At 39.7% G+C, this 27,620-nt stretch overlaps 1 protein-coding gene across 4 annotated transcripts in view; it reads right to left on the bottom strand.

Annotated features, from left to right (window-relative positions):
* ZNF148 (zinc finger protein 148) overlaps positions 1-25,830 on the bottom strand; it is a 37,858-nt gene extending 12,028 nt beyond the window's left edge. The window contains exons 1-3 of one of the 4 annotated variants that reach the window (XM_030486441.1): positions 25,573-25,830; positions 3,819-4,164; positions 2,405-2,530 (exon numbers count right to left, since the gene is read on the bottom strand). In XM_030486441.1, the coding sequence (XP_030342301.1) occupies positions 2,405-2,530; positions 3,819-4,148 (456 nt within the window). In that variant the 5' untranslated portion in view covers positions 4,149-4,164; positions 25,573-25,830. Of the gene's footprint in view, positions 1-2,404; positions 2,531-3,818; positions 4,165-5,068; positions 7,980-24,995; positions 25,211-25,572 lie in introns of those variants that run through there. The other 3 variants (XM_030486442.1, XM_030486440.1, XM_030486443.1) reach the window with 3 other exon arrangements.
* Between the last annotated feature and the right edge of the window lie 1,790 nt (positions 25,831-27,620).

Below are 27,620 nucleotides of genomic sequence, written 5' to 3'. Positions count from 1 at the left end.
ATATACATATTGGAGCATCTCCTTAACGAATTCAACTTGCCACCCCCAATTGCTTTGCTGTCAAACAAAGCTGCTATTTTCATATATAGTTAAAAACTTAAATGAAAAAATTTGCACCATATCTACCTTATTCAATAAAGCTCATCACAAAATTTCTCTAATATGTAAAAAAGAAAAAATCCAAACCCCAAACTCTCTACTATCTCTGGCAAGAGAATAAGAAAACCAGCAAACAAATTACATTTCCAAAAGTCTTAACTGGCAACAAAACTATAAAGAGCTTAAATAACCTTAAATAAAACAGTTTAGTCCCTTGTTATCAACAAAAAATAAAAGTCTGCTGGGGAAACATATCTTCAATTTGATTAGCTATGATGGTTTAGGTTTTATGATAATGACAGTGATGAGAAGGAGAGTCAACTGAAACAGTATTTCTGCAATAGTAGCAAATACTATAGGATCTACTTAAAATTTTAATTCTACTGCATTAAAACTTAGCAAGAGCAAGTCTCAAGCTAACAAATTCTCGTGCATTCACTCTGAAGGACAAGCACATTCATACGTTTGTAAGATTGGTATGTTACAGCTCCAATAAGTCACAGATACAGACAATTACAAAAACTCTGTTCTGTAACAATGTACAGCTAATGAAACACTGACTGGTTACTTAAAATAAATTTGAATACATGTTATGAAATGCTTCTTGTATATTGAAATTATTGAATAATTGTGCAGAAAATACACTTAATTTCACAGTTACCCTAACCCTGGGCTCTTCTACTGCATCCATTCATTGTACCACTTCTTAAATGAAGGAAGATAACTTTGTCAGTGCAGTTTTCCTAGTAGAAGCAACAAAAAAGCTTTTATGTATGTATGTGGTGTGCGTGTGTGTGCGCATGCGTGTATGTGTGTGAGCATGTGTTTGTGTGCATGGAAGAGGAAAAGTACACAGGATAAAAGCTGATCACTTTTTATTGATATGATGACTACATTAATATAAAATTTAAGATGTTTCAGTATGTTAATAATTGACTTCCATTTGTAAAAGTCCCAGCTGCTCTTTGGATGGAAAATCAACCCCATTACTCTGGGAATGCTAACTTAAACTGCAGTAGGGTCTCACCTATGTCAGCCCTTCAGCTTCCTTCTGCCTTTCTGCTCTGCTAATTTTGAAAAAAAGAGGAAGAGGGTCTGAAAAAGAACCTGTTTAATGATTCTTCTGATCATTTTTCAATCTTTTGTCATCTCAAAAGACTGACACTGACAGATTGGGAGATAAAAAGGAAGCATGCAAGTACACGTCTGTAGAAAGAGAGACACATGCCTCTCCTACCTTGCCATGTTTCCATGGAAGTGATCTGTGGACGTACTCAACCTAGATCTTCTTCTACCAAAGCGATGCACAGGATTTGGAACTTGCTTCCACACCCAATCTGAAACAATTTCTCAACTTTCCAAGAATACTACAGATGCAACCTCATTTGACAGTGCTTTGAGGAGGACTGAGGGGTCCCACTCCTAGGCCGACAAAAAGGAGGTTGGGGTGTTTTTCTTGGCATTCAGGTGCGTTTTCCTTCAACGTATACACAGTCTGGATTGATTTCAGAATAAGCTTCTTTTAATGCTGCTGCATGATAATATATAACTGATTTTTACCTATCAGAGCAGCCTGTATATGCTCTATTTTAAGTCTGAAGATTAATACTGATTTGGGGAATTACTAAAAGATATAACACTGCTACCTCATGAGGTGAAAAGATTCTGGTTTTATCTGAAGTGCATCTCAATAGAAGAAAATTGTTTTCAGACATACAGGGATACATACTCTTCATGAATGGATCTACAAAAGAAATTTTGAAGTAACAAACCAGCAGCTATGGTAAGAATCTTTTGATATAAAGAAATACATATATGAAGATGATTATGATCACAGGAATATTCCCTACTGGTAAATTATTTTTTATATATTAGTAAACTTTTTAGAATTTTCAAAACTACCATTTTAGATTTCTTTTTAAAATCTTTTCACTACTATGCATGAAGCATATAAAATTATCAGGCTCACAGAAAAGCACAACTATTATTAGATAGATACAGAGTAATGATTTATAAATTGTATACAAAGCTACTGACTCATGATTTAAAAAAAAAATTATTTGGAAAGAGAACTGCCTGGAGAGACAGATGTTAAAATACGTCAAGGGTTCATGTTGCTAAAAAGAGTTCAAAGAAAAACACTGTTATATCAGGTTTTGTTTTGGGTCTCTGGTGAACTTCAGAGCTGCATCTTTACTGAGCAAACAAACAATTTCCAGCCTAACTACTTCAATAATGAAATTAGTCATAGTCAACCAAATCTTCAGGTTCTTTTAATCTTGGTTTTGCCAAATCAATGTCTTACTTTTGCTGGTGAACGCTGTTTTCTTTTCTTCTTTTTCTGCAAATCTACTGGCTCTCGTATTTGTTTTTTGTCTCGTTTCTGTTGTTCAGATGCATCAGTAAAGGTAATTTCTTGCTTTACACTGATCTGTTAAGATACCAAGTGCCAGTTTCAGGTAAGGTTCTCACTACAGAAAAGCAATTTTTCAATTTTAGAAGATGACAAACTGCTGAAACAGAAAACCTTTTTCTAAGGGAATTAATCTTGTGGCTTCATTCTTTCAGAAATTTAAGTGAAAGGAATAAGGAGTATCTTAAATAAAAAAAGGGCATAGTTAATTTCTACAGTGACATTTTGATGTATCCCTTCGTTCATCTCCCAAGATCTTTTTTCCTCCTGACCTGTGGTGATTTTGAGATCAGTTCTCATATTAAAATCACTTCCATCTGTAAAACCATCCAGGTTTTCATACCTATTTTACTTTAGTCCGTGTTGTTGTCAATGCAAGATTTAACAGAATAGTTTATTATATATTTAAGACAGAAGTTGTTTGGTTTTTTTGGTTTGGTTTTTGTTTTTGTTTTTTTTGTTTGTTTGTTTTTTGGTTTTTTTTTTTTTTTTTTTTAATAAAAAAAAAGAACAGTACTATTGAAGTTTTGGGGTAAAAAAAAAATTCTTGACCTAATGTAAACTTTAATAAAGAGCATGATACTCTTACATTTTTTTCTAATGAACGCCTCAACCACCTGATCTAACAGAGTAGTGTTTTAACAATGCTACCTTTCTGAAGATTATTCTTCGTGTATATGGCTAGCTAATTTTAAAGTCCTGGTAACTCTCCTTTATGTTTGAAGGGTAACAGTGATGATGTGCTGCATTACACCAGACGCTGTTTTCAGAAGGAAGTCATCTACATTCTCTCTGGGAAAGCTGAGGTACACCTTCTATCAGATATCGAGGAAGGGCATATTTATGGTCATGTATGAAGTGTCACAGTCCAACCTGCAGTGTGAATGCAATTGCTAAGCGTCCACATACGTTGAAAACATGCAAGATGCTTCCTATAGCAAAAGAAACTAAATAGTACTATGAACAGCATAAACAGTATGCACCTTTTAATAATGCTATTTATTCTGGTTTGTAGTTACCCTTGAACATTAAATGTATTTAAAAGAGCACATTTTAATGCATTAATTCTATGGTTAACAGCCTGCTTATAAAATATTTATAAAACAGATACTGAAAGATTATACTTAATTGGCAAATTTATCCACGGCCAGAGGCAAATGACATTTTCATAAATAGCATTCATTCATAAATATTTTGATAATCAAAATCCAAACAAGCAATTAATAGATTCTTGCCAGAGTAGGATTAGACTACCAGATCAAGCTTCCTAGTACTTTCTCCAATATTTCACAAAGAAATTGCTTACAGGGACATTAACAGCATACTGCAGCCCTTGAGGAAGTCTATCTTGCGTATCGATGTCATCATCATTTTTTACCGTCTCCTCATGGACCATGAGTTCATCATGTGAAATCATCTCTTGCTGTCGAAGTTCACTCTCCTGTAACACTTCATCTGCTGCAAGAATTTCTTGGTGTGCCATAGTCCGATCTTGAAGCACTGCCTCTTGCCGTTCTCCCGACACTCCAGACTGGTCAGATACTGCACCCATCCCTACCATAGCCCTGGATGACTGCATTTGGTCTATGCCACCACATTTAAGAAATAATCCTCCCAGCTTGTCTTCAATGTTCATTCTTAAGTGCAATAACCTACAAAGAAAGTTTTAATAGTGAACATCTACAATTGGTGCTCTTGCTTAAAATTTTTTACTTAAAAACATTCTCTAAGAACTCAGTCAGCATTCAACATACACACATGCACTCCTAAAACTGACAGCTGAATAAAAGCAAAAAGTTGGATATCTTGGTTCAACATGAAAAGATTCTCCCTTCACACACATGCATGGGTACACAATTAAACACTTTCAAATAAAAAGTTTCAAATCAAAATGCCTTCTGATTACTGGCAAAATTCTGGTAATTAAGCAATAGATAATTCTTCCTTCTCATTTCTTAGAAATCTGTTGGGGCTTTTTTCTGTGTGCCCTTTTTACACTGCTCCCTTTTTCCATTTTGACTGTCTTTTACAAATGCTTCTTTCATATTGGTCGTGTTCTTCCTACTTCCTTGTCCTTTAAGTGCCCTTTCACTGCTGCTACCCCAGGGCATACTGTAGCTGCTGGAACATCTTTATATCTACCACAAGTGAGAGAAAATTGGGCTGCATCAAAAGCAGTGTGGCCAGCAGGTCAAGGGAGAGCACTCTCCCCCTCTACTCCATTCTGGTGAGAGCACACCTGCAGTACTGCATTCAGCCCTGGGGCCCCCAGCATAGGAAAGACATGGACCTGGTGGAGCAAGTCCAGAGGAGGGCCATTAAAATGATCGGAGAGTTGAAGCACCTCTTCAACTGAAGACAGGCTGAGAGGATTGGGGTTGTTCAGCCTAGAGAAGAGAAGGCTCTGGGGAGACCTTAGAGCAGCCTTTCAATACTTGAAAGGGGCTTATAAGAAAGATGGGGACAAACTTACTGGTAGGGTGACAGGACAAGGGGTAATGGTTTTAGACTAAAGGAGGGTAGATTCAGACTAGAGATAAGGAAGAAATTCTTTACTGTGAGGGTGGTGGGGCACTGGAAGAGGTTGCCCAGAGAGGAGGTGGATGCCGCATCCATAGAAACATTCAAGGTCACACTGGACAGGGCCCTGAGCCACCTGATGTTGTTCAAGATGTCCCTGCTCTTTGCAGGGGGGGGATGACACGACACTAGATGATCTTGAAAGGTCTCTTCCAACCCAAACCATTCTATGATTCCACGAAAACACAGCTTTCTGGCCTAAGGTATAGGTCAAATAAAGATTATAGACAGGTCAAGTGTGTTAAGTGTGTTTATAGAAAAGGCATTCACTTTCACACCCACTAAGCAGGAGCATTAGTCAGGAAATACGAATTCCAGTCGTCAATAGCAATACCATTACATTGACTTATGGCACACAGGTATAAAATCACAATATTCCAACAAATATCATGACATTAATTGTTTTTTAACACAGGGTGGCAGGCTTTTGTGAAGCTGGAATTGGCAGCATCTTCTTATTCTACTTATTATATATACAAGGCAGTCTTAAGGCTCTCTTCCTCTTTCGCAGGAGGCTGTCCTACTGGCTTCTACTGGCTGTCCAGTCACAGCAGTCAGCCGCCTTCACCCTATTCCCCAGGCCCATAACTCCTACCCGTTCCACAGTGCTCTGGTCTGCGCCTTCTGATAGACAGACAGACATCCTCCCTCCACCCCTCTATGTTCCCACAACTGGAAAGCAGACTGCACAAAGGCTACAGCAGACACAGGGATGAGAGGAGAGGCACAGAGGAGTTGGACAACACACAGCAGGGCTAGCCAAAGCACGGGGAGTGTTACGATTTTGATGCATTCAGAATTATGATAGAGATGTGATGTTGGTATACTGTTAGTCATCAGCTTCAAATTCTGTCACCCTCAGAGTGCAGCACAGTGAAAAACTCCATCTCCATTCAAGCTTTAAGCCAGAGGCTATGCTTCTTTTCCTGCAGCTCTCGATGACGACTCATAGCCAAAGAAATCAAGTCTCTCTGCCTAGACCTGGCAGGGCCATCATGCTGTAGAACTGCACCACCATAGCCCCCTGCCAGTTTAACAGCCTGCCAACATGCAAAAAGACTGGATCAAACAAATGCACATGAAATGGGTAAATTTCAACTTTCAGCTTGATCCATTTCATCACTTTCCAAGAAATATTCTTCACCCGGAAAATATTTTGAAAATTCTCAATGTATCTTAAACATTTGTGAAGTTGTTTTTTTTTTTTTTTACAAAACTATACTAAGTTTAGAAAATAAACAGCAGTCTTTCATCAGGTGAGATCCTAGAGTACTTGGTAGGAATGCAAGCTACCAGCAGAAACAGCTGGAAAAGATCTCAAAGTTCTCTTACATTATACTTTGTTTCAAATACTACTATTAGTTCTTAACCTTCTGAAAGTAAAATTCACTCAATTTCTTAAAAACAAACAAAGAAAGGAACAAACCAACCCACCACAGACCCCTACAAATAATCAAAAACAAAAAAAGCCCATTAACACCTTCTGGTAGCAACTCCTGTCGTACAATTTGAAAGCGAGAGAACATTTGTCCCTGTTCTCTATTGTGACTGGTTCTAAATTTCTGAATATATCATAGAAAGGCTGACAGACAGGATGTTCTGACTTCTCAGAGTTTCAAATACTTAAGAGGCACGCTGAAGAAAGAAGCTTTTCAGTCAATATCTCTTTTTTTTTTTCAGTAAGCCTTCCCCAGCTGGAAGTTAGGAGGTCAGAGTCACCAAGCTAAATCTGTTTATATATGACATTGTCATAAAAAACTTTAATATTCTTCCTTTCTATGTAAAAAGCACATTCTAGGGACCAAAAATGCCTGTGGCATGAGGACAACATGGGGAAAATTCCTGTGCAGAGCATTTATGCTTGCAATTTGTCCTTTCCTGTTCTTCTGCAGTTCTAATGTAAAGAAGTTTGAAATTATACCCTTGCTTTTCACAGCATCTGTCTTCAAATACAGACAACAATTCCTTAATGCCTTGAATGAGCCCAGGTAGTGCTAGGTGACAAGTTTACTCTCAAGTTAATCCACTTTATAGTAAGAGAATGAGACTTCACATGCCTTCAAGGGAAAATGCACATCTGGTATGCCACAGAGCCACCTGCAGACATTATATAATCCATGAAGTATTTTTTGGAGGTAACTGGGAAACCATACTGATAGTTTCTCAGCAATATCACAAACAAACAAACAAAAGAAAAACCCTGGCACAGCGCTAAGGCTGTATTTTTTCTACCAATGCAGATCTCCCAGAGAGACCTTGCAACAACATCCTAAGAGAAGAAAATGAGAATGAATTTATCATCTTATCTGTGTGGAATATTCTGTGCCAAATAAGAAATGTAAGAAGGAATTGAAGTTCTTAATCTGTCTCGCATGGAGCCATTATTTGATGAGAGATGGCGCACAAGATCTAAGGTTGAGACTGGTTTCTTAGGTAGGGCAGTTTAAATATGTAGCTTGAAAGATAGACTCCAAGGGAAACAGGCAGATACATTTACTCACTTCAGCCTTTATCCCAAATCAATCCACACTCAGGATTGTCATCACTATGTTTTTGTTCCACACTAAAGAAATATGACAGCATAAGCTCATTGCAGATTCTTTAGAGGAATGACGTGGACAGGTACTAGAATACAAGAACTCAAGATGCTGAAACACATCAAGGGAGAATAAACAGTATCAAGTGTGAGAACACGGTGGCCTTAATCTGTCTGCTCAAGCCACAGCACAGAAGGTTGTTCCACATGGAGGATACCACCATACCACTCTGAAATTAGGTATGGATTGTGGGAATCCTGGATTTAAAGCTATTTCCTGGCAGGAAGGTAGGCAAGCAAAAGCAGATTGAGAGGCTGAGTGTTTAACAGTGCTACTCTCACCAACGGAGGGGGGAAGACTCGCGAGACGCAGAATCTTAGGACGGCTGGCAAGATACAGCGGCTGCCCAGATGACAGGCTAGCAGTGTACTGGTATTTACTGGTCTTGTTAGTTTTTTCTCAATTGCCAAGGATATGGAAACTTTTGTACTCATTCTGACTAGTTAGCTTAGCAGAGTCATGCAACTGAAAGCGTTCAAGTTGTTTTCCAGTCATGATCTTGAGTCATATCAGAAGCTGCTACAGTGAGTGTACTGCTTCTTAAATCAGGCTTTGAAACATCTGGCTTTTCATAGAAAAATAATGAGAACACACAGCATTACGCTGCATATTCTAAGTGATGAAACACAATGTAAGCTATGTGACATGCAGGTACTGTTTTAAAATGAAAAACCACCAACAAAAGTAAGCTATTAATCCAACAAGAAGCATCCCAATTGCAATCAATTCACTAAAACACATGTAATTTGTCAAGTGACACCTTCTGGCTCACATAAAAGGATTACTATCATTTAAATTGAATATGAGGAGAAGTGTTCTTGGAAGAATGACAGTGTGATAAAGAAAATGTAAGTTAAAAGCATTCAAACAAGCTCACTTTACCAAGCCTACAAAGATTAGACAAATATTTTAAGTGCAAGATGCATCTGTGAAATAAAGATCAACTTGTTTTGATATTATCTTGAAGGAACCTACAATAATGCAAACCATGTACACACAAGCACATTTCTTGGCATAAGACATTGCAATCCTTATTGCAGAGATGTTTTCCATGGAATTTCAGAACTTCTATTAAGCTTCACCAAATAATCATATTATTTTTCTTTGAATTTATAGTTTCTCTATACACTGACAGAAAAAAGCTGTCAACAAAACCTTTGAAGTACCCATTTTGCTTGGCAAAGGTTCTCCAAGCCTTTACTTCTACATGAAACATTTCACAAGAGACATCTACAGGCAGAGCTTCCTGTGCACGCACACATTTTGGGGGAAAAAAGGGGAAAGAGGAGAGATTGTACAGAAAAGGTCTCCTGGGATCACCCTAGCACCTTTTCTTTTCACACAGTGCTCCACAGCTGCTTACAGAACATCCACAACCAGTGAACCATGCTGCTTCATTTCAAAAACTGCTGCTAAGCCAAACCCTATGGCAGTACTTCAGAACTATTCATTTCAGTAACCCTGACATCAGTTTTTCCAAAGACTTCTGGTGCAGTAAGTTAAGTGCTAAAGACAATATTCCTAATTAAAGTAACAGCCATTTAAACAAGAACATATTAAATGAAAAGCATGATGTCCTTCCCAAGTCAGAATTAAAAATTAAAATACAATCAAAAGAAGACATTAATGGATTTTAAAATGTCTGCTGGGACGGTGGATACTATGAAGTAAAGCTGAACAGAGACCCTGAAGGAAAGTGGCAAAACTCGTTAGCCACCAGAGTACAACACATGGTCCAGCTCTTTTCCTTCACTTCGACTGATGGTGGATAAGGGTTATTTTGTCTTCTCCTTTCCTTTCTTAAGCAAATAGTAAAGGCTTACTTAATTTAATGAGCAAGTACCCAGAGATACTAACTGGGCTCAGTTTAAAAATAAAATTTGTATGTACAGTACTGAGGTAAGTTTCTGTAGTTTGGATTTAAAAGATTATTTCTGGAGAATTGAAAAGAGAAAATATGCTTAAGGATTAATAACAAAGAAACAAAATATGAAAATCATCTGCATTTTAATATCTATTTGTAGAACAGAATTCATTTAATGCTTTTTCTCAGCTTGGATTTTGTTTTTTGGGTTTCTTTTAAGATGGGCTTTTTCTGTTTGTAAACAATTTCCTGCAAGTGTTTGTTGGTTTAAGACTTCAACTTATAAGTGTTAAAAAGCAGGATTTGCTACTTTCTGTGTCCATATCCCACTCCTCTTCTTTCCTGTATTAACTTCTCACTGTTTTTCCAAGGCAAAACAGAATGAAGGAAGGTTGAAGGAAATAGGAAAAGAAAGTTTGTTAAAATTTGATTATCTTCCTGGCTTTCCTTCCTTAGCTCCTTCTGAAGGACTCTAACACAGACTTGAGATATTGCTTCCATATATAGCCATAAACTCCCTTTGACCGTATTTTCTAAGATTCAACAACCCGAACACAAGAGCCAGGATGCACAACAGCAATTCTAACACGCCTTTAGCAACTCGATACTGTTCTGACAAAAACATCTACCTCCAAGATTCCCATCACAAAAGCCGACACAGAGCTCAACTGAAGCTGTTAAATGGTTTCAGGGTAATCTCACACTGGAAGTAGCCCAATGACATTATTTTAGTTCCACGTTTTGGAAAGCATGTTTTCATTTAAGGTAAGACACGGCAAACTTCCTCATGAACAAACACCTGAAGCTACAGCATACGTATCCGAGCACATTCCTACCACATCCTTGCTTCCACAACAGCTTTTGAAAGAACAAGTGCATGCAGAGCCTAACCAACAAACTGTATAAAGACTCCAGTGCAAAATTAATATGCAATAAATTTTAAAAAAGGCAATCGATGGAAAGCCCTAAGCATATTTTGCTTCTTAAGGCTCATCTCTATGGTCATACCACAACAATTTGTACTCAACTGTAAACTTAAATGAATATAGGGCGTATAAATCTACAAGATTCGTCATGTGAGCACTCTTATTCTAGTGCACAATAGATTCTTTTCCCCTATTTAGTCTAATGCACTGTGGAAAGGTTTATTCAAAATTTTAAAAAGCCAATCACTACTTAATTTAAGCAGTTTTACAGGCACAACTGGTAAAACCTTTCTAAGTAGACAAGCTTCTATAAAATCAACTACAAATAATTAGCTACCATGCCAAGAGAAGTCCACATTCTTCTATCAGAAAGTGAAGATCCAAATAAATCCTTTATGAAATTCAGATAGGGAAACAAACAGCCAAAAGGCCACTGCAATGGGACATTTGGTGTGCTTTCTTATTTAGAAAGAGGCAGCCTAACTCTCTACAGTAGAGCTGCAAGGAACAATCTGACACATGGTCTACCTGCCCAAAGGTGTCATACCCTACACCTCTCCCCCAGTAAAGCCTTCTTGTTGGCTTCACTGTGTTGAGCACAGCATTGTGCAACTAAGGGAGTGGGACAAAAACGTACCCACCAGAAATGCCATTAGTTTTCCTCTGGATGAGTGTGGCTGTGCAGGCAGGGTATACAGGACGTGGACAAGTGAAGAAGCAGGAAGGAGGGAAAAGGACAGCTTTCTTTCAGAAGCAGTCAGCGGTTAGATTAGATTAAAGCATATCGTGAAACCGCTCCACAAATGCAATGTACTCACACAAATGAACAAGTTACAGCTGTCACGCAGACATACCTAACAGCTATGCCAAATTTAGATCAGGGGAAAACCGTATATCAAAATTCTCAAATGCTTTTTTCCTAAAACAAAGTATAAAAGTCACAAATAATTCTGCAATTCCTAGTGCTAATGGAAAAGAGATGGCAACATGGCTTAATAGCATATTTAAAACTACTTATGTTTCATCATTACCATGAATAAAACTGCCATTAATGCAATCCTCTCCAGAAGAAACACTAACATCCACTTAAAAACCCTATCAGACCATGAAACATATTGAGTATTTTCACATCAGAAAACATATTTATTTGCACTATTAAAATATGGATATAGTCCAATATAAAAGGAAACACAGCTAGCTTCCACAATGTCAAAAGTTCAATTTTTAACATACGGCAAAAGCCTGGGAAATAAAAAAATAACACCTTACTAATAGTTTTAAATAAAGAACGTTAAATAACATTACCTATTCTCCCTACTCAGAAAATAAAACACAGCTAAAAGAAAGATTTTGAAATTAACCCACGAGTAATTGTAAGAATGATTTAAAATGTGTTGACTTGCAAAAAGAAAGCAATCAAACATAAATCACTGTGAAAAGGTTCACAGATCATAAAATTAACACATTCCAAAATGTAACATATGATACAAACACTCTTAAGACTTGTTGCACAGTTATTTCTATATGTTCCACGTTGCCGAATGCATGCCAGTACAGGGCCTGATCCCACAAAGATTTACACTCATACTGAGCTGTGCATAGTCCTATTACAATCAATAGGATTACTCACAGAAAAGCTACTTATTGTGCATAAAATTACCCATGAGTGAAAAACTTGCCACCTTGCTTATCCTAAAATCAGTCTTCCTAAAAGAAAGTATAAAAGTCACAAATTAGTCTGCAATTTCTAATGCTAATGAAGAAAGAGATAGCAACATGGCTTAAATATGCTACGTAATAAAATCAGTCTTAGACCATCACCAGCATAACCATAATCTAATATCAAACATGGGTGTTGGACAGCTTTCAATAACAAAACCACAGTTACACATGTCAAACTCCACAGGGGTGTCACCAGCGTAGCAAACACACTTTAATATTCTAAAAATCATAGACAATGTTACTTAAACAACACTGACTTTGCGGCACCAGATTATAAAATACTAGAAAATAGTTAACTTTGAGAATTTATATGGGAATATCTACCACTGTACAGTCAACCTCAGAAGAATAATGCAGAATTTCTGCCCTTACACTATGGAATTCAGGCACTCGGAAGTGCTAACTCTGGAAACTTATGATGAAATTTATATGCAGGAAAGCAAGCACTGCACATAACTAGGGCTACGCAGGATCTGAATCTTTGTAATAATATTTCAGATAATATATCAAATGTTTTTTTAATTTGAGTTTGGTAACAATGCAGTTATATGACAAAGCTGAGCCAATCTAACAACTGTCATTAAAGGCGCAATCCTGCTCCCTTCTCCTAACTGTGAGAGTCCACCCTATGTTTTGTGCTTCCTCTGGTGCTTATATAAAGATATACTGGTTTATACACTCCACCAGCCTGGCAATTCCCCACCACCACCAGTTATTAATGTTCTGCCAGGTTAACTCACTGACTGGATTTACCATAAAGACAGTGTGTCCAAAGCAGCTCAAAACAGGGTGCAGGGGTGGGCCCTTTGCTGTTCAGCATTCACAGCCTAAGTGTCTCTGCCCATCTCATGTAATTTCACCTTGAAAATAAATGGAAAAGAAAAATATGCTGCTTTTTAAGAACTGTGATTTGGTTTTTTTATTTTTATTTTTTAAACAAGCCCTTCAATTCCTTGGGTCTCACCATTCCTCTACCATCTGCAAATATCTCTGAAGCATTTCCTCATCACTAACACTACACTAGTGTTATTCCACAGATGATGTCAACCTGCTGTTCCTATCAGTTACTCTACTGGCCCGAATGGCAAACGTCTGTATATATGCATGTATAACAGAATTTCTGGTGTTCCTTTCCAGAATCCTTAAAATATTATACACTAAAACCTTTGGGAGAATACAAGAAGTTGCTGGCAAACATTCTGAAGTTTACAAGCATACTGAAAGGACTATCACAACTAAGGTACTTTGGTTCATCATAATTCACCTTTCTAGCTTGCTGACACTGATTTGATTTTAACAAAAAGATCATACATATACATGATCACAGATATATATGAGATACATATGTATATCTTTTTCTACAAAGCATCTTTTCCTTCAGCACACCGGATGGAATGCTTCATAGAAATAGATGAAACTAATAAGACAGTTCATGATATTCATGCTTTATTTATTGCACAGGCTAAAACATATGTAAATGGGACACAGGGGGCAGGAAAAAGAAGTAATGACCATTTAAGCAGTTGAATGCTATCTTGCAAAATAGGAACCTATCCTTGGTCCTGCCAGAGATCTTACACAAGTGTACACAAGCCATTTCTACCAATCTTTTTTTTTTTTTTATTTAGAAATATGTGATCAATAATTATACTTTACTCATTTTCTGAGTGCTTACCCTGACACATTTGGGTCTGATTTACCACAAATGCTGAGTACTCAAGGCTGCAATTAAATCAATGACAGCAAAACTTTGAAAATACAAAGATGAATGCAATGCTGTATGTTTGGTTAGTTTATTGTCCTTTTTTTTATTTCTTTATTTTTTATAAAAAAAGCTCTTAAAGAGCTCAGTGGACATCCACACCAAACACAAACTTCCATTGTACTCCCAGGCATCAATTCTCCAGCCACAAAATAAGAAATATCCATCTCTTTTCCCTGAGGCATAGTGAAATACTTGTAATAACAAGCAACGTTCAATATAGGTCACAAGGGTGAACTAATCAGTTAACAGTACTCTTGTTCCTGCAGCCAGCACGGCTCCTAAAGGGAGAAGGCAGCAGACGTAAGGTGGAAAGGAAAGCCCAAATCAGCTACTTAGATAACTTCTGCGAGAAGGTGGATGAGAGGGGTCTGGCCTCTCCTGGGACCTAACCACTGATCAGAAAGTGCAATCAACTAGTAGGTTTCCAACTAACATAGAGTAGCTGCTTCAGTGGAGAATGACTAGATGAATGAGGGCACACATGTAGGACTGTTATTAAGAAAAGGAAAGAAAGACAGTAAGACTGAAGAGAAACACTGGTTACCACCATGATTTTTTAACAGAACTGTAAGAGATTTGGCTTGTTTCTCAGTTCTGCTACTGCTGTTGGGCAAATCTGTTATCTTGGCAAATCATTCCCCACCCTGTGTATTTCCACTTCCTTGTCTCGAAAACAGGGGCAATGACCCACCTAGGATCTAGGTGCGAAGAGAGCAGTGGGAACTATATACAAGGGCCTCACAGGCCTACTCATCACCGCTACAGAATTTCACAAAGAAATATATTCATTCTGCCTTTAGAGGAGCATTAAGCAGAGTGCAATACGAGAACACAATTTATGCAATGAGAAGAAGCAAATTACAGAGCAGCTGATTATTCAGTGAGCAGCATGTATCCTGTACATTTAAAAAGGTAGGGGCTTCCAAGGGAAAGGAAATACTGTGTTCATGTATTCTAAAAGACTACAGTGTAATATTAAGGTGCAATATTATCAGTAATATAGCAAGGATGATAATACTAAGGTGGCATAGGTAAAGCTTAATGCTGCAATTTTAGTGTTTGCGTGCTTGACTTACACCTAAAGCTGTTCTTTTAAGAACATTCTTTTCTTGCCTGCAATATCCTTACTTCAGCTTCATTGTTTTCTAAAAGGCCATCTACACTCATTAACGAAAAATAGTAATTACAGAAAAATCCAAGCCAATACTTAATACATCTATGTAGACTAAGTAACATGGGACAATAAGCTAACGAAAGTGTAATCAAGAAGGCTTTGATCAAAAAACCTTGAAGTGAGCAGCGAAAACAGTCTCAGATTCTGTAAGACATCCCTCGTTTACATACATGACAGCATAAAGAAAGCTTTCAGGAAAACACCAACACTAATCTAAACCATAGGTGAGAAGGACATGAATACGAAACAGGTCTTACAGATCACAGACAATATTTCTAGGTCTTACTTCAGTATTTGCAAGCATTATTTCAATGCAGGCTCTCGGGTTGAAAGAGCAATGCAAGTGGTTTAGAAAACAGAAACCACTCTCTTAAATTGCAATTTTGATTTTAGGACATCGCCATGCACTAGGTACAGACTTTTTCCCTAACTTCATTACGATAAACTTATTCAGGGTAAGATTCCATCCTGCGCAACACCTAGAAAAAAATTCTGCAAAATACTGTTAGCTCTCTGTAGACTAACTTTTCACATGGTGATACTGGCAAAGAACATTTTCTCATTTAAACCTGCTGAGGAAGCAGTGTCACACCCCAGTGTAACTTCATTTTTTATGGATATTTATTTCATTTCACCTGTGTTTCAAACATATCCTTCATCTACACATGGAACAGTAACCTCAAAAAATCCAATTAGTCTGAAACATGATAGAACGAATACCTCTTTAGTAAAACATTCACTGCAGACACACTAAGGAAATTTTATGCTTTCTATATTGTTTTTGCAACACCACAGTGTTACCTTCAGTGGCCATCTTTCAGAAGCACCAGTGGTCTGGGCCAGAAGATGTGCAAGAGCCCTTCCTAAAACTTAAAGACATAATCTCTGTTGACTGCTCCATTCCTCAAATGCCATAGGTCTACCTTACCCACAAAAAAAATAAAGGTCTTTCAGGAACCAATTCCACAAGACTAATACACCTAGCAACTAAAAATTACAAAACTAAACATGAAACATAGAAAATAAACTACTTCAAGCACATAAATATCTACTTCACTTTTGTGAACATGAACACAAGGCAACACACACATAACCGTCAATGGAAAAAATAAACCCACATAATAATCCCCTGAGGCAAGAAGAATAATCACAGGTGACAGTTATTAATCATAATGCACAGGACATTTCCATTAGGTGTTTGGACCATTCAGAGATGGCAGCTGAATAATAACATAAAAACACTGAAGTGACAATGATTTAGGTGTCATTAGGAGCAGCATCTTGGGCAGTATGTTCTGGTGGTGGCCCTTTCAAGGAGCAGAGGATCTTGTGATTCTCCATCAGGGAGACCACTGACCGGCAATGAACCAAAAAAACAGCGTAAAAAAATCTATCACTGTTCTTCAAAGTATTGAAGCAGCAACTGGGCTCCAAGGAGCAATTTTAATGAGCAGAATCAGGGATTCTAACCAGCACTCCGTCACAACAGAAACATTCATGTTGTCAGCTGATATCCCTTTCCATACCAGCCCTGAGTTCTGTCAGGGGAGCTGCACATGGGGACAGAAAGATGATGATGATCTATGTCCTCTGTTGTAATAATAGAGTCACACTAGAAATGAGAGGGCAAACACAGGCTTTCTCTAAAACATGCCACGGATGTCTCCAAATAAATGAAAAGTTTCATTTTTTAATAAGCTACAGAGCTTTAACATCACACACCAGCAGAGCTACAGTAAAGACATGTTTGAGGATGTTGGTCTATGGCAAATAATAACGTGGCTTCTTTCTCACCATCCCTGGAGGTATGTAAAAGATGTGTAGATGTGGCACTTAGGGACATGGTTTAGTGGTGGAATTGGCAATGTTATGTTTACAGTTGGACTCAATCATCTTAAAGGTCTTTTCCATGGTTCTATAGTATCAAGCATCTTCATCAAGAATAAGCACAAGAGTCAGCTCATAAACAGACACGTTAGTATTTAACGACAGTATGAAATCAGCCAAAGGGGGAAGGAGTAGAAATAAACTCTAAATTCATGGAAGTGTACAACTAGGTCACTTTCTCAAAACCCCCTCTTGGAACACAAACATGTTACACACCACGTAAATTTGCCAAGACAACAAAGAAGTTTTTTAAGAGAACTCCTCTGTACAGTTCGGATTTTTTTCCCACATTGTTGCAACAAATATCCACCACCTCCCTATTGATAACCAACATTTGTGGTCAGATTAAATCAACAATAACTATTTCTATCCCACTTACATAAAATTCCAGAATTGTAAGTCAGCCTCTTTTAATCTAGCTAATCCTCACTCCAAAGCAAAAAGAGTCAAATCAAGTAACTACTAAATCCAGTGTGCTTCTTTCTGCAGCGTATCCTCTTCAAAAGACTGTCCACAACCCCAATAAGAACTTCCAAGTAACTCTTCACATTAATACTCTGAGAACAGTATAAACAAGGAATCCCGCTGACTTCTATCACATACCCCAAGGTGATTACTCCTCATTACAGTTTTACATTTCTCCAACAATTTTAAACTACTTAAGCCCATTTTCAGATCAAGGCAAGCCAAAACATAAGATGTCTAGAAACCATTTTATAAGAGCAATAATAACACAGATATCCTGATCCATTAACTAACATTGAAAATAATCCAAAAAACCCCCAAAACTCAGACTTCTTTTGAATAAAAAGGTCGTGGCAATTGGATTGTACCTCAATGACTTTTGTACCCAGCAGCTAATTCTCACTAATTAACTGCTAGAATACACTAAAACAGAAATTTAGATTGATCAGAAGATATTATTCATGTTTATAACTCCTATAACCACTAGGAACAAAAATCTTGATGGTTTTTGATGCCATTAACTCACAGGCCAACAACTAAGAGCTACCATCCCAAACAGATCTGAAATTTCTGAGAACCCATAGTAAAATAACTTCATGATAAAGCCAAGTCTTCGTGAAATACATTTAATACAACCTGTATTAAAAAGCAAGCAGGAAACCAATCCGTAAAGTAAGAAAATATTCTCACAGGATTCTGGTAGAAGAAAATCCCAGCATGTCCTGTGTTTATGGACTGTTTTCCAGATACTATTTTCTCATCCAACTGTGTTCAGAGTCTCAAGTCCTCAAGCTCTCAACCTGCTGATGCGGCTGCACTCACTCAGGTTCCCTCAATGCACAGATGTGTCCCATAGGTAACACAGCAACTACTTCAGGCACCCAGGATAGAAGCGCTAGAGCTGACACCGCTTTGCTGAACCTGTGTCCAACCAAAGATGGGAAATGAAGAGCTGCCCAATATCACAGCAAATTTTAGGTCTGTAACACATAACTACAACAGATCCCATGCTTTCCGGATAGGCAGCCATACTGTCATCACCACCACAACTGTGGAAAGCCCCACACCTGTCCTGTGACCTATAAGGAATGTAAACTAGGGACAACACAAAGACTCACTAGACAGTATACTGCAAGGTCATGCAAAGAACTGAGAGACAATTCTGACTTCTGTCAGTTTGTCCATTTACCTTGCTGTTCCTTGAAAAGTGACAGTAAACTCATACTTAAAGCTGCCTTATATTTGATCCAATACGGTGTATATAACACTGAATATAGGTTCCTGATAGGGACCAGAAAAACCTGAACATGCCTGCTTTGCATGATCTACTTTTAACAGCAACAAGCCCACTGGTGTTGTCTACAAATTGTCACCTATTTTACATGTTCAAGCAATTTACTGTGACAACTGGATGACCATCCTCTGCATGCTCCTTTTCTGCAAATCCTATTTTATTATCCCCCTTCCCAATCCCTTAATTTCATGTCAGGTATAAATATTTGGTGACCTTAAAAAAAAACATTTTAAATACATAAAAATTCTTTTCTATGAGTCATTTAAAAAGTAAACTTCATAATCTCTACCAGGAAAAAGCAACATTAAAGCCAAGTACCTTTCCTTTATTTCCTTACACCCCTTAACAATACAAGCTTTTCCTATCCCTAGAAGACAATCACTTAACTTTCACATCTCTTTGCTGACTTGGATGAAAATTCATCACAGGGTATAACTGCCAGGTTCACCAGTGATAGAGGAAGCTCCTGAGAACAGCAGCCTAATAAAGCTTTCCTCCTTGAGGTATGACAGCAGTCTTTTTCCTGTATGAACGATTTATTTTTGTTTGATATGTTACAGCAATATTTATGCAGGGCATCTTCACACTCGATTTTACCCCCAAAACTAGTTATAAGGTCAGAACGCATATTGAAAGCCAATATTCCATGGACACACCTAGAAAATCTGCAAGCGATTGTGGTCTAAAATAACTGTATCACATCTTGGTACCCCAAGGACTGACCACTTCCCTCTACAGCTGATCTACTGTGGTCATTACAAAAATTTCCTTCAATGTAAGAAGTGTAAGATTACTCTAGCAAGAAAGCAGTTGGCAGCTTATGAATCTTTCATGAAGAACTTTTTTGTTTAAAGAAACTTTAAGGACACAAAATGAGAACAATTCTTAAATTTATTTATATAGTTACTGTTCTATCTAGAAATGCTTAGTGCTATAAACGACCCAACTTAAAAGCCTGACAACTGTCATCCATCTCACATGTGAGTCTCTGTCAGACTAAATATATGTAACCGTGATCTATGTTAGGAACCACAGTGTATGTGGTCAGTAACAAAGCAGAATCATACTTCAGGAAGTCAGCAACAGAGATGATAATTTGCTTCAGAGTACTTTTATCTAAGAAACTTTGAAATCATCTACTGCATCTGGAAATACTGACTGTTATAATGGGCACAGACTGAAAAATCGTCTATGCATCCCGTGAAATGTACTCATTTCTTGGCTTTAATACTCATTTTGCTCCCTCTCGCCTCCCTTTACAAAACTGAAGAATGTTTGCAATGCAACACTACAGATTCACTTGTTGAAAGCAAGACTAGTTTTCACTACCAAAGGAAGCCTGCAGAAAGCCAGTGAATTTCGAAGCTGCTTACTTGCTTTGCCCCTTCCCAGTAAACTACAGATCCCAGCTACATCCCAGGCAGCTAACCCACATAATACGGTGCTTATTGTTTGGCAAAATAAACTTTGCTTTATGCTGAACATTCTTCATACTCAATGACGAGAGCTTTAGGCCACACATCACCATAAATACATGCTACAAGTGATTTATATATACGTACATGCATATCCATACATTTTAGGAGCATATCACCATTTTTTTATTTCAAATCTAATCCCAACAACAGAATAGAAATCTGGCAAATTTTCAGGGCAATCATGTAGCAGTTAAAATTCAGAGAGTGTAAAAAGACATTTGTTTCCCTTTTCTTAAGCACTGCTAGTGAACATGCGACTACACTGAATTTGCCCAGCATCAATATTTCTCACTTCACCCGTTGCACTAAGGTAACGTGACCTGGTCATGATGTTACTGGCATTGTAAACCTTTCTAATGATGTCTTTTATATCCATGTTGGGGTACGTAAGTACCAAAATTTAACTTTATGGGAAATTATTACAAAGACATTAAGATACTTGTCAAAATTTTTGGGAATCGGCATCTTTTTACCTTATAGATGTAGCTGGCATTTGAAACAATTTTAGAGAAGGCGGCTCATCAGCCTCACAGCCAAGCTCACTTAGACACCTATTCCAACAGCCTTATGCATTAGTAATATCAGGTGTTATACCAAGAAATTATCTTGGTTTACAGACATTTTATAGGCACCTTGATTTTTGGTTTGGGTTTTTTTTTTTTGGTGGTGGCTTTTTTTTCTTTCCCAGTGCAAGGGATCTCAACAGTTCATACTTGATAGGCTGTTCATAAATTATACCCTACTGCTGTTTGCAGGTTGGAACTTCATCCCACACAGATTTCATTTTATCATCAGACTGTTTAATTCTGCACTTATAAAAATGTCATCCTAGTCATAAGTGAAGAATTAGACAGTATTGTCTTAAGGCTTTCTGCACAAACTGTGACAAGATGCAAATAATGTCATACTAATATGCCAGTAGAGTACATCAATTGCAGGATCAGGCCAATATACATACTCCATTAAAGAGCTATGTCTTGCTGTTTTCCAAATGCAATGAAATCATGAAGTGATATAAACTAGTAATACATTAACTATATTACAGTATTCACACTGTTACCTCTTGATATCATAGCCTTGAATATATTAACATACTGATAATAGAGTACACTAAAAATTATTTCTGTGCAAAAGCAGTATCAGTATCTATATCATCTCCCAAAATAAAATTCTGACAGTATGGAAGAAGTTATCAGGAGATTCTATCCCCTCTGCACGTTGTGCTTTCTACAGTCTTTCTAAAAGACACTGAATTTCCCCCTAGGACACACTTATAATCAAGTTCTGTGAGAACATATTACAGATTTTCCCAGTTATTTTATCCCACATGCTGAATGATACATGAAAAATATCTCTATTTTTCATAGAGAGTCAGGGGAGACAATTTAATCACATACAACATTGGAATACTCACATATGTTATTGTATTTTAATTTGTACAATAATTTGTAAGTTAAATACGTTAAGCCTATGTCACTTGTATAGTTCACGACATTATTGCTGATGTACAAAATACTCTGTTCTACGTAGATGAAGAAAACAATATGTATTTAAAATGTATATAGAGTACTAACAAGCTAAACAGATGGAGTTATGTTTTTAACTTCACTGGAAAGTACTGAAATAAAGTAACTAACAGCACTTGTGTAAATGAAAATAAATCTCATGAAAATCTGAATGGATTTTCTTTTGTTAGACAGAAGTTTGTGCTTGGCATATAGCCATACATTATAGCCAATGGCTGTGTTTTGCTGATATAGCCTGTCAATAGCTATGTCTCAGCTGTTAAAAAACAGTAAGTTAAATGTATAAACTCAATACTAGTTCAAGGGTTTCTGCATAGATTCCAATACACAGGAGTGAAAAAAAGAAAAGAAAAAAATTTGATGAATATCAGTACTCCAAGAAATACTATTTTCCCAAAAGTATTTCTGTCAAAAACCAAACAAATTAAAGTGCAAGTTAATTGCAGTACTGATCCTTCACATAAGTCCTGCAACCTGATAGAAGCAGACACTCATGGCTGCTTACTTCCACAGAGACTCTGTGGGACTTGATTTGTCTTTAAGCACTCAGCTACGTAGATTAGAGTGCAAACTGGAGGCTTGAATCTGTTTCACCATAAATGATGCTCGTTTGAAAGGCACCTATCACTAAAATGCCAGGCGAAGGCAAAAAATAAGTACTTATTTTAAATAAAACGTATTTATTTCTCTGTTAGATCCACTTAAGAGTCTTCAAAATAAAAAATATTTCCAATGGCATTTACTTTTCATTCTTTGTCCCATTCATTTAATGTACAAGACATCATTAAGTTTGGATAAGAAAGTTGGACACTTTGGTTTTGTGTTTAGGGTAACAGCAATATGTTCATTTACCAAAGACATTATACTAACATCACTATTTCGTATTTAACTTTTGTTACTTCACATAGAAAAATGTATTTTAGATTAGAGCCAAAATTAAATCAAACTTAATCCCAAATTATGCTACACCCTTTAAGAGGTTTTGATAGATTAAGGCCCACTCTATCAACCTGCTCCATACAGACAGGTCTCCATTTGTAGTGTTTACAACAGGGCACATAGTGGTCCTCACCAGAGAAAGACTCTGCAAAGATCCCAGTCACAAAAAGCATCACAGATCTCTAGCAGCAGATACAGAAGACAATCCCACTCTGCTTTTCCCCAAAATACTAGAATACAACAAACCCTTCTTCCCCATGAGAACATCTGAAAATGTTCTACCTAAACCCATACACTAACAACCCATACCCTAAACTTCACTATTTGCAAATTTACATTATCAAGCCGGTGGTGCAAAGAACCCATCCAGAAGTAAACTATAGCCTTTCAGATGTACCGTCACCATATTTCGCTGCAGTAATATATTCTTAGTATTCTCATAGTTCAACTCTAACATTACTTCCAACCTCAGTGGTTTTACACCACCAACTATCTCTAGGACACACTCCATAGAGCTTTAAATCCTCATACAAATAAACCTGTATACACTGAACTGAGATGGAAAATCATCTTATGAGTATCTACATAATATTACAGAAGTATGTGTTCCTTCAGATGAACAAATCAGCCTGCAATATATTTTTGCATTTTGAGTAATTTTTCTTCCATTTTTTTAACCATTGTGGTTCTTCAAGTAGCTACTTACCTACTTACGATTTGATTTCATTATATATTTTATTAGGGATTCTCCATAAATAGAGTATGTTTGCAATACAGTAGAAATTAAACACATATGAACAAGAAGTACAGTAACAGAAACACAGATTACATATATATCTGTTCTCTCAGGTCTCACCCTGAGGAGTGAAGAGAGAAAAAGTACACGCGCACATGACAGCCTAAATGTAAGAGGTCAGCCTTATCTTTTTTAGCTTTATTCAGTTACATGAGCCCACTAACTACACATTGGGGAAGAGGGACATGCAGATATCCAGAAAAGAAAATACTTTTGGAAACTGAACACACACGTATGTTCAGCTGAGTATTCATTAAGAAAGGCCTTGACAACAGTTTTCAGGAAACTGCACATGAAACTGTGCAATTGAAAAATTAATTTTGTGGAGTTTTCCTTAATTACTGCAACAAAAGCAGGGTTTGATTGCCTCTCCCATGAATCTGTCTGTACCCTGTACCAGGAGCCTGCAGATCCCATGAGATCCACAGGAAAGCAGGCCTCATGAGCTCTAGGGTTCCCAGCACAAGCAAAGCTTCTACAGATGACAGCTGTCACTGGACACATGCACAAATCCCAAACACTGGAACACTGAAAAACTGCCTGAAGGTATGCAAACTTTTTACATAGCAGGATGCATTTTAAGTCCTGATCACACCGTTGGTTTATCTAGTGCGATGCTTACAGTGTAAGAACACCATCGAAAACTGATTAGCACTCTTTTTCCACCTCTTTCCTTTAGAAGGCATGTTTCACCAAACCGTAGGGGAATGACTGCAGTTGTACCACTTACAATGATGAAATCTGATATGGACTCTCCAAAATGTTTAAGCATGACAGGCCCAAGTACATATTCTTAGCAAGCTTGTAAAGCATTACTGATAATCTGTGAATAAGCACAGCAAATAAACAAAGCGACTGAGATCCTATCAAAAGAAAAACCACAGTCCTCTGTCATCTGTCTTGTACCAATGGCAAAGATGCTGCTCATCAGGAACAAGTGATCTCTCTCATCTGAAACTTCTTGGACCAGAATGCCACATGGATGCAAACAGAGGGATAGGTCATGCTCTAAGTAGACTTTCAAAGCATGACTAAAGCTGTGATTACTGGATTCCACATATTTACTTCTTTTATCATTGTGCAGAAGCCCCTACAGCTGCTCTGAAGAGTTTATGAAAACAAAGTAATCAGAGAGGTTATTTACATTTGCAACATAAATGTCTTCCCTTTTTATGAGCCAGCTTAATACAGACATCGCTACACTCATCCCAGCTGAGGCTTGGCAGGAGTTGGGAGAGGAAAGATGATGAAGAGTGGAAGTGTTTAAAGCCCAACTAATTTCCCCTCAACTCCTACTGGTTCCCCCTGCCCTCCCAGCCACTTCCAGCCTGGCACTTGTTCGCAGCTCCCGACACTGCAGAGAGTTCCCTTGCAAAAGCTTCCTCCGAGCAGCTGAGAGGAGATTTAGAGGTGGTTATTCAAAACACAAAAATGAAGCGGAATGAACGTTCGCAAGTCGGCACACTTCACCTAGCTTACACCAGGAACAACGGAGACGCGGGCAGCGGGAGGATACGGCCGCCCGGGAGGACGGGGCCGAGGGGACACGCTGCCAGCCCGCCTGTCCGTCCGTCCGCAGCTCCCCGGTTCTTTGTCTGTCCGTCTATCAGCTGGCCCCGCTGGCAGCGCCGGCCCCATCCCCACCTCCCCAGAGAGGCCTGCTTGGCCCCGCCGCGGCCCCGCGGCTCCCGGCCCGCCGCGCGGGGGGCCGGCTCCGCCGGGGAAGCCCCGCCGCCAGCCGGGGGGAGCGGAAGGGAGCTCTCGGCGCCCCCTCGGCTACGAGGAGCGGGGCGGGAGGGCGCCCGCCGCCTCTCTCCTCATCCCCCACTCCCCGGCCTCTCCGCCAGCGGGGCCAAGCGCGGCCCATGCGGGCGGGCCGCGCCGGGCCGCTCCGAGCCGAGCCGAGCCGCGGCTCCCCCCTCTCTTCCTCCCCTCTCCTCCTCCTCCTCCCTCTCTCCGTGCACCTCCCGCCGCCGCCGCCGCGGCGGGCAGGCAGGCGGGCCCAGCCGGACCCGGCCCGCTCCCGCTCCCGCCCGCCGGCACTTACCGGCCGCACAGCTGCGAAGAGAAGGCGGGCCGGGCCGGGGCGCGGCGGCGGCGGCTCAGAGTGCCCGTGCCGCGGCCCCGGGCATGGCGGGGCGGCGGCGGGGCGCGGTGGGGGGGAAGCGGCGGCAGCGGGGGAGGGGAGGCCGAGGGGAAGTTGGCGACGGTGGCTCCTTCCTGCTCCGGCGGGGCGAGCGGCGCCTTCCCTCAGCCTCCTCCTGGCGGTGACAGCGACAGCCCGGCCAGAGCGCCGCCGCGCCGCGGTGCACCATGGGAAACACGCCCGGAGGACCGGCGGGCGCTCAGGCGCGGCGGGCCGGCGGCGCGGGGAGGCGAGGCGAAGAGGAGAAGAGGGGAGGGAAGACGAGAGGAGAAGGGGACCCGGGCAGTGCCGCGCCGGGCCTCCCGCGGGGCCGGGGCCAGGGCCGAGGCATGCGCGGGTCAGGAGGCTGGCGCGGCCGTGGGAAGCCCCGCCGGGCGGGTCCGGACGAGCGCTGTCCCGATGGGCGGTGGGGCGGGAAAGGCCCTCGGGCCGCGCGGGGTGGGTGGCCAGGCCTCGCGGAGGGGATGGAGCTGCCGTGGGGGTGCGCCCCCCGCCCCCGGTACCGTTCCAGCGGCTTCATTTCTCGGAGGAGAGGGAGACAGAACGGTCCGGTGGTGCCAGGGAGGAGGCTCAAATAACCCCCGGCCCCCGCTCCCCACGCACCCCGCTGCTCCCGGGTGAGGCCGGGGCATTCTGAGGCAGAGGGACGCGGGCCTGATACGGAGGCCCCGGACCACGGGTGTGCTTATGGAGGGGGTGGCTGTGGAACTGCTGGGGCCTCCAGATCCATCGGGAAGTCCCGAGATGAGTTTTCTGCACTGTAACCTCCATAATCGTGATGTTCTTCGTGACCCCACACAGTGAGCTCTGTAGACAATTGCTAGAGACCAATCTCGAAGCCCAGGCATTCCGTGGAATAGCTCTCCACCCAAGCCGTGTGCACCTTTACAGCCCTTGCCTGTGCTTTGGTCTCTCTTGCATCTCTCAACTTCACCTCTTCTAAGGGTTACCAACTCTTCCACGTTTCTCTAAATAAAGTCTTTAGGCCAGCAACGCACTTAAGCACATTCTTAACTAAATTGCTTTATGTCACTTGGTTATAATTAAGCATGTGCTTAAGCGCTCTGCAGGATTGAAGCCAAAATCTGCATAAGCTCTACTGGGTAAAATTTACCACCTTTGTCAGGCTTAGCTTTGTGAGTCATTCAATCAGCAGCAGCCCAAAACTTTTTGCTACAAGCTTAGTTATTCCCAGGTTGTCCTACAGGATCACCCTGTCTCCATGACAAAACTTACGCCTTTCGTTCAGGTCCTGTTAGAAGTAAGATGCATCTGCCTGGTGATTCAGCTTTATGTAGGGTTTCCAGATCCTTTAATGAGGTGCATTAATAAGGTTGTGCATCCTTATGCAGGCCATAAGTTGTGCCATCCAGTTACAGCGTTATAAGTTGCATTAAGAAGAAAATAGTAGTGACATCAGGGCCTAGTTTGAAGGTCTGCCCTGGCTTTATGCAATACGTATATTTCAAAATGACTGCGTCAAGTACTCATTCTGCATGAGCAGAGGGAGGAGTTAATAAAATGTGGCTACATTTCATGCAGTTATCTACAATTTTACATAAATACAAGAAATGCTATCGACCTGTTTGCTGAATAAAATGGAAAAGTATTCAATTTCCAAAAATAGAGTTTTAGAAACCGAGCGAAGATGTACATTTATGCAGCTTTGATTTTTTTTTCTTTCTCTTCAAAGACAATTAATTTGGTGACTCTATTCATTTTTACCTGTCAAAAAAAATCTTTTGAATTTCATTAACTCTGAGTCAGGAAGCTCAGCACTAAGGCCTTATTTTAAAATACACTGAGGAATTAAAGCTTTCTGCAGGGTGAGCACAAGTTTTCTCCAAGGACACATCAATTGGAACCTGCTTTTCAGAAAAATTTGTTTGGCAATTAACAGTAATATGAAGAAGAAAGACTGTCTTGTACTTAAAGCAGAAAAGTAAGAC

This window comes from Strigops habroptila, chromosome 5 (assembly GCF_004027225.2).
Source record: "Strigops habroptila isolate Jane chromosome 5, bStrHab1.2.pri, whole genome shotgun sequence".
NCBI lineage: Eukaryota > Metazoa > Chordata > Aves > Psittaciformes > Psittacidae > Strigops > Strigops habroptila.
The sequence above is the reverse complement of the archived record's forward strand: the minus strand, read 5'-3'. Positions and strand labels throughout refer to the sequence as shown.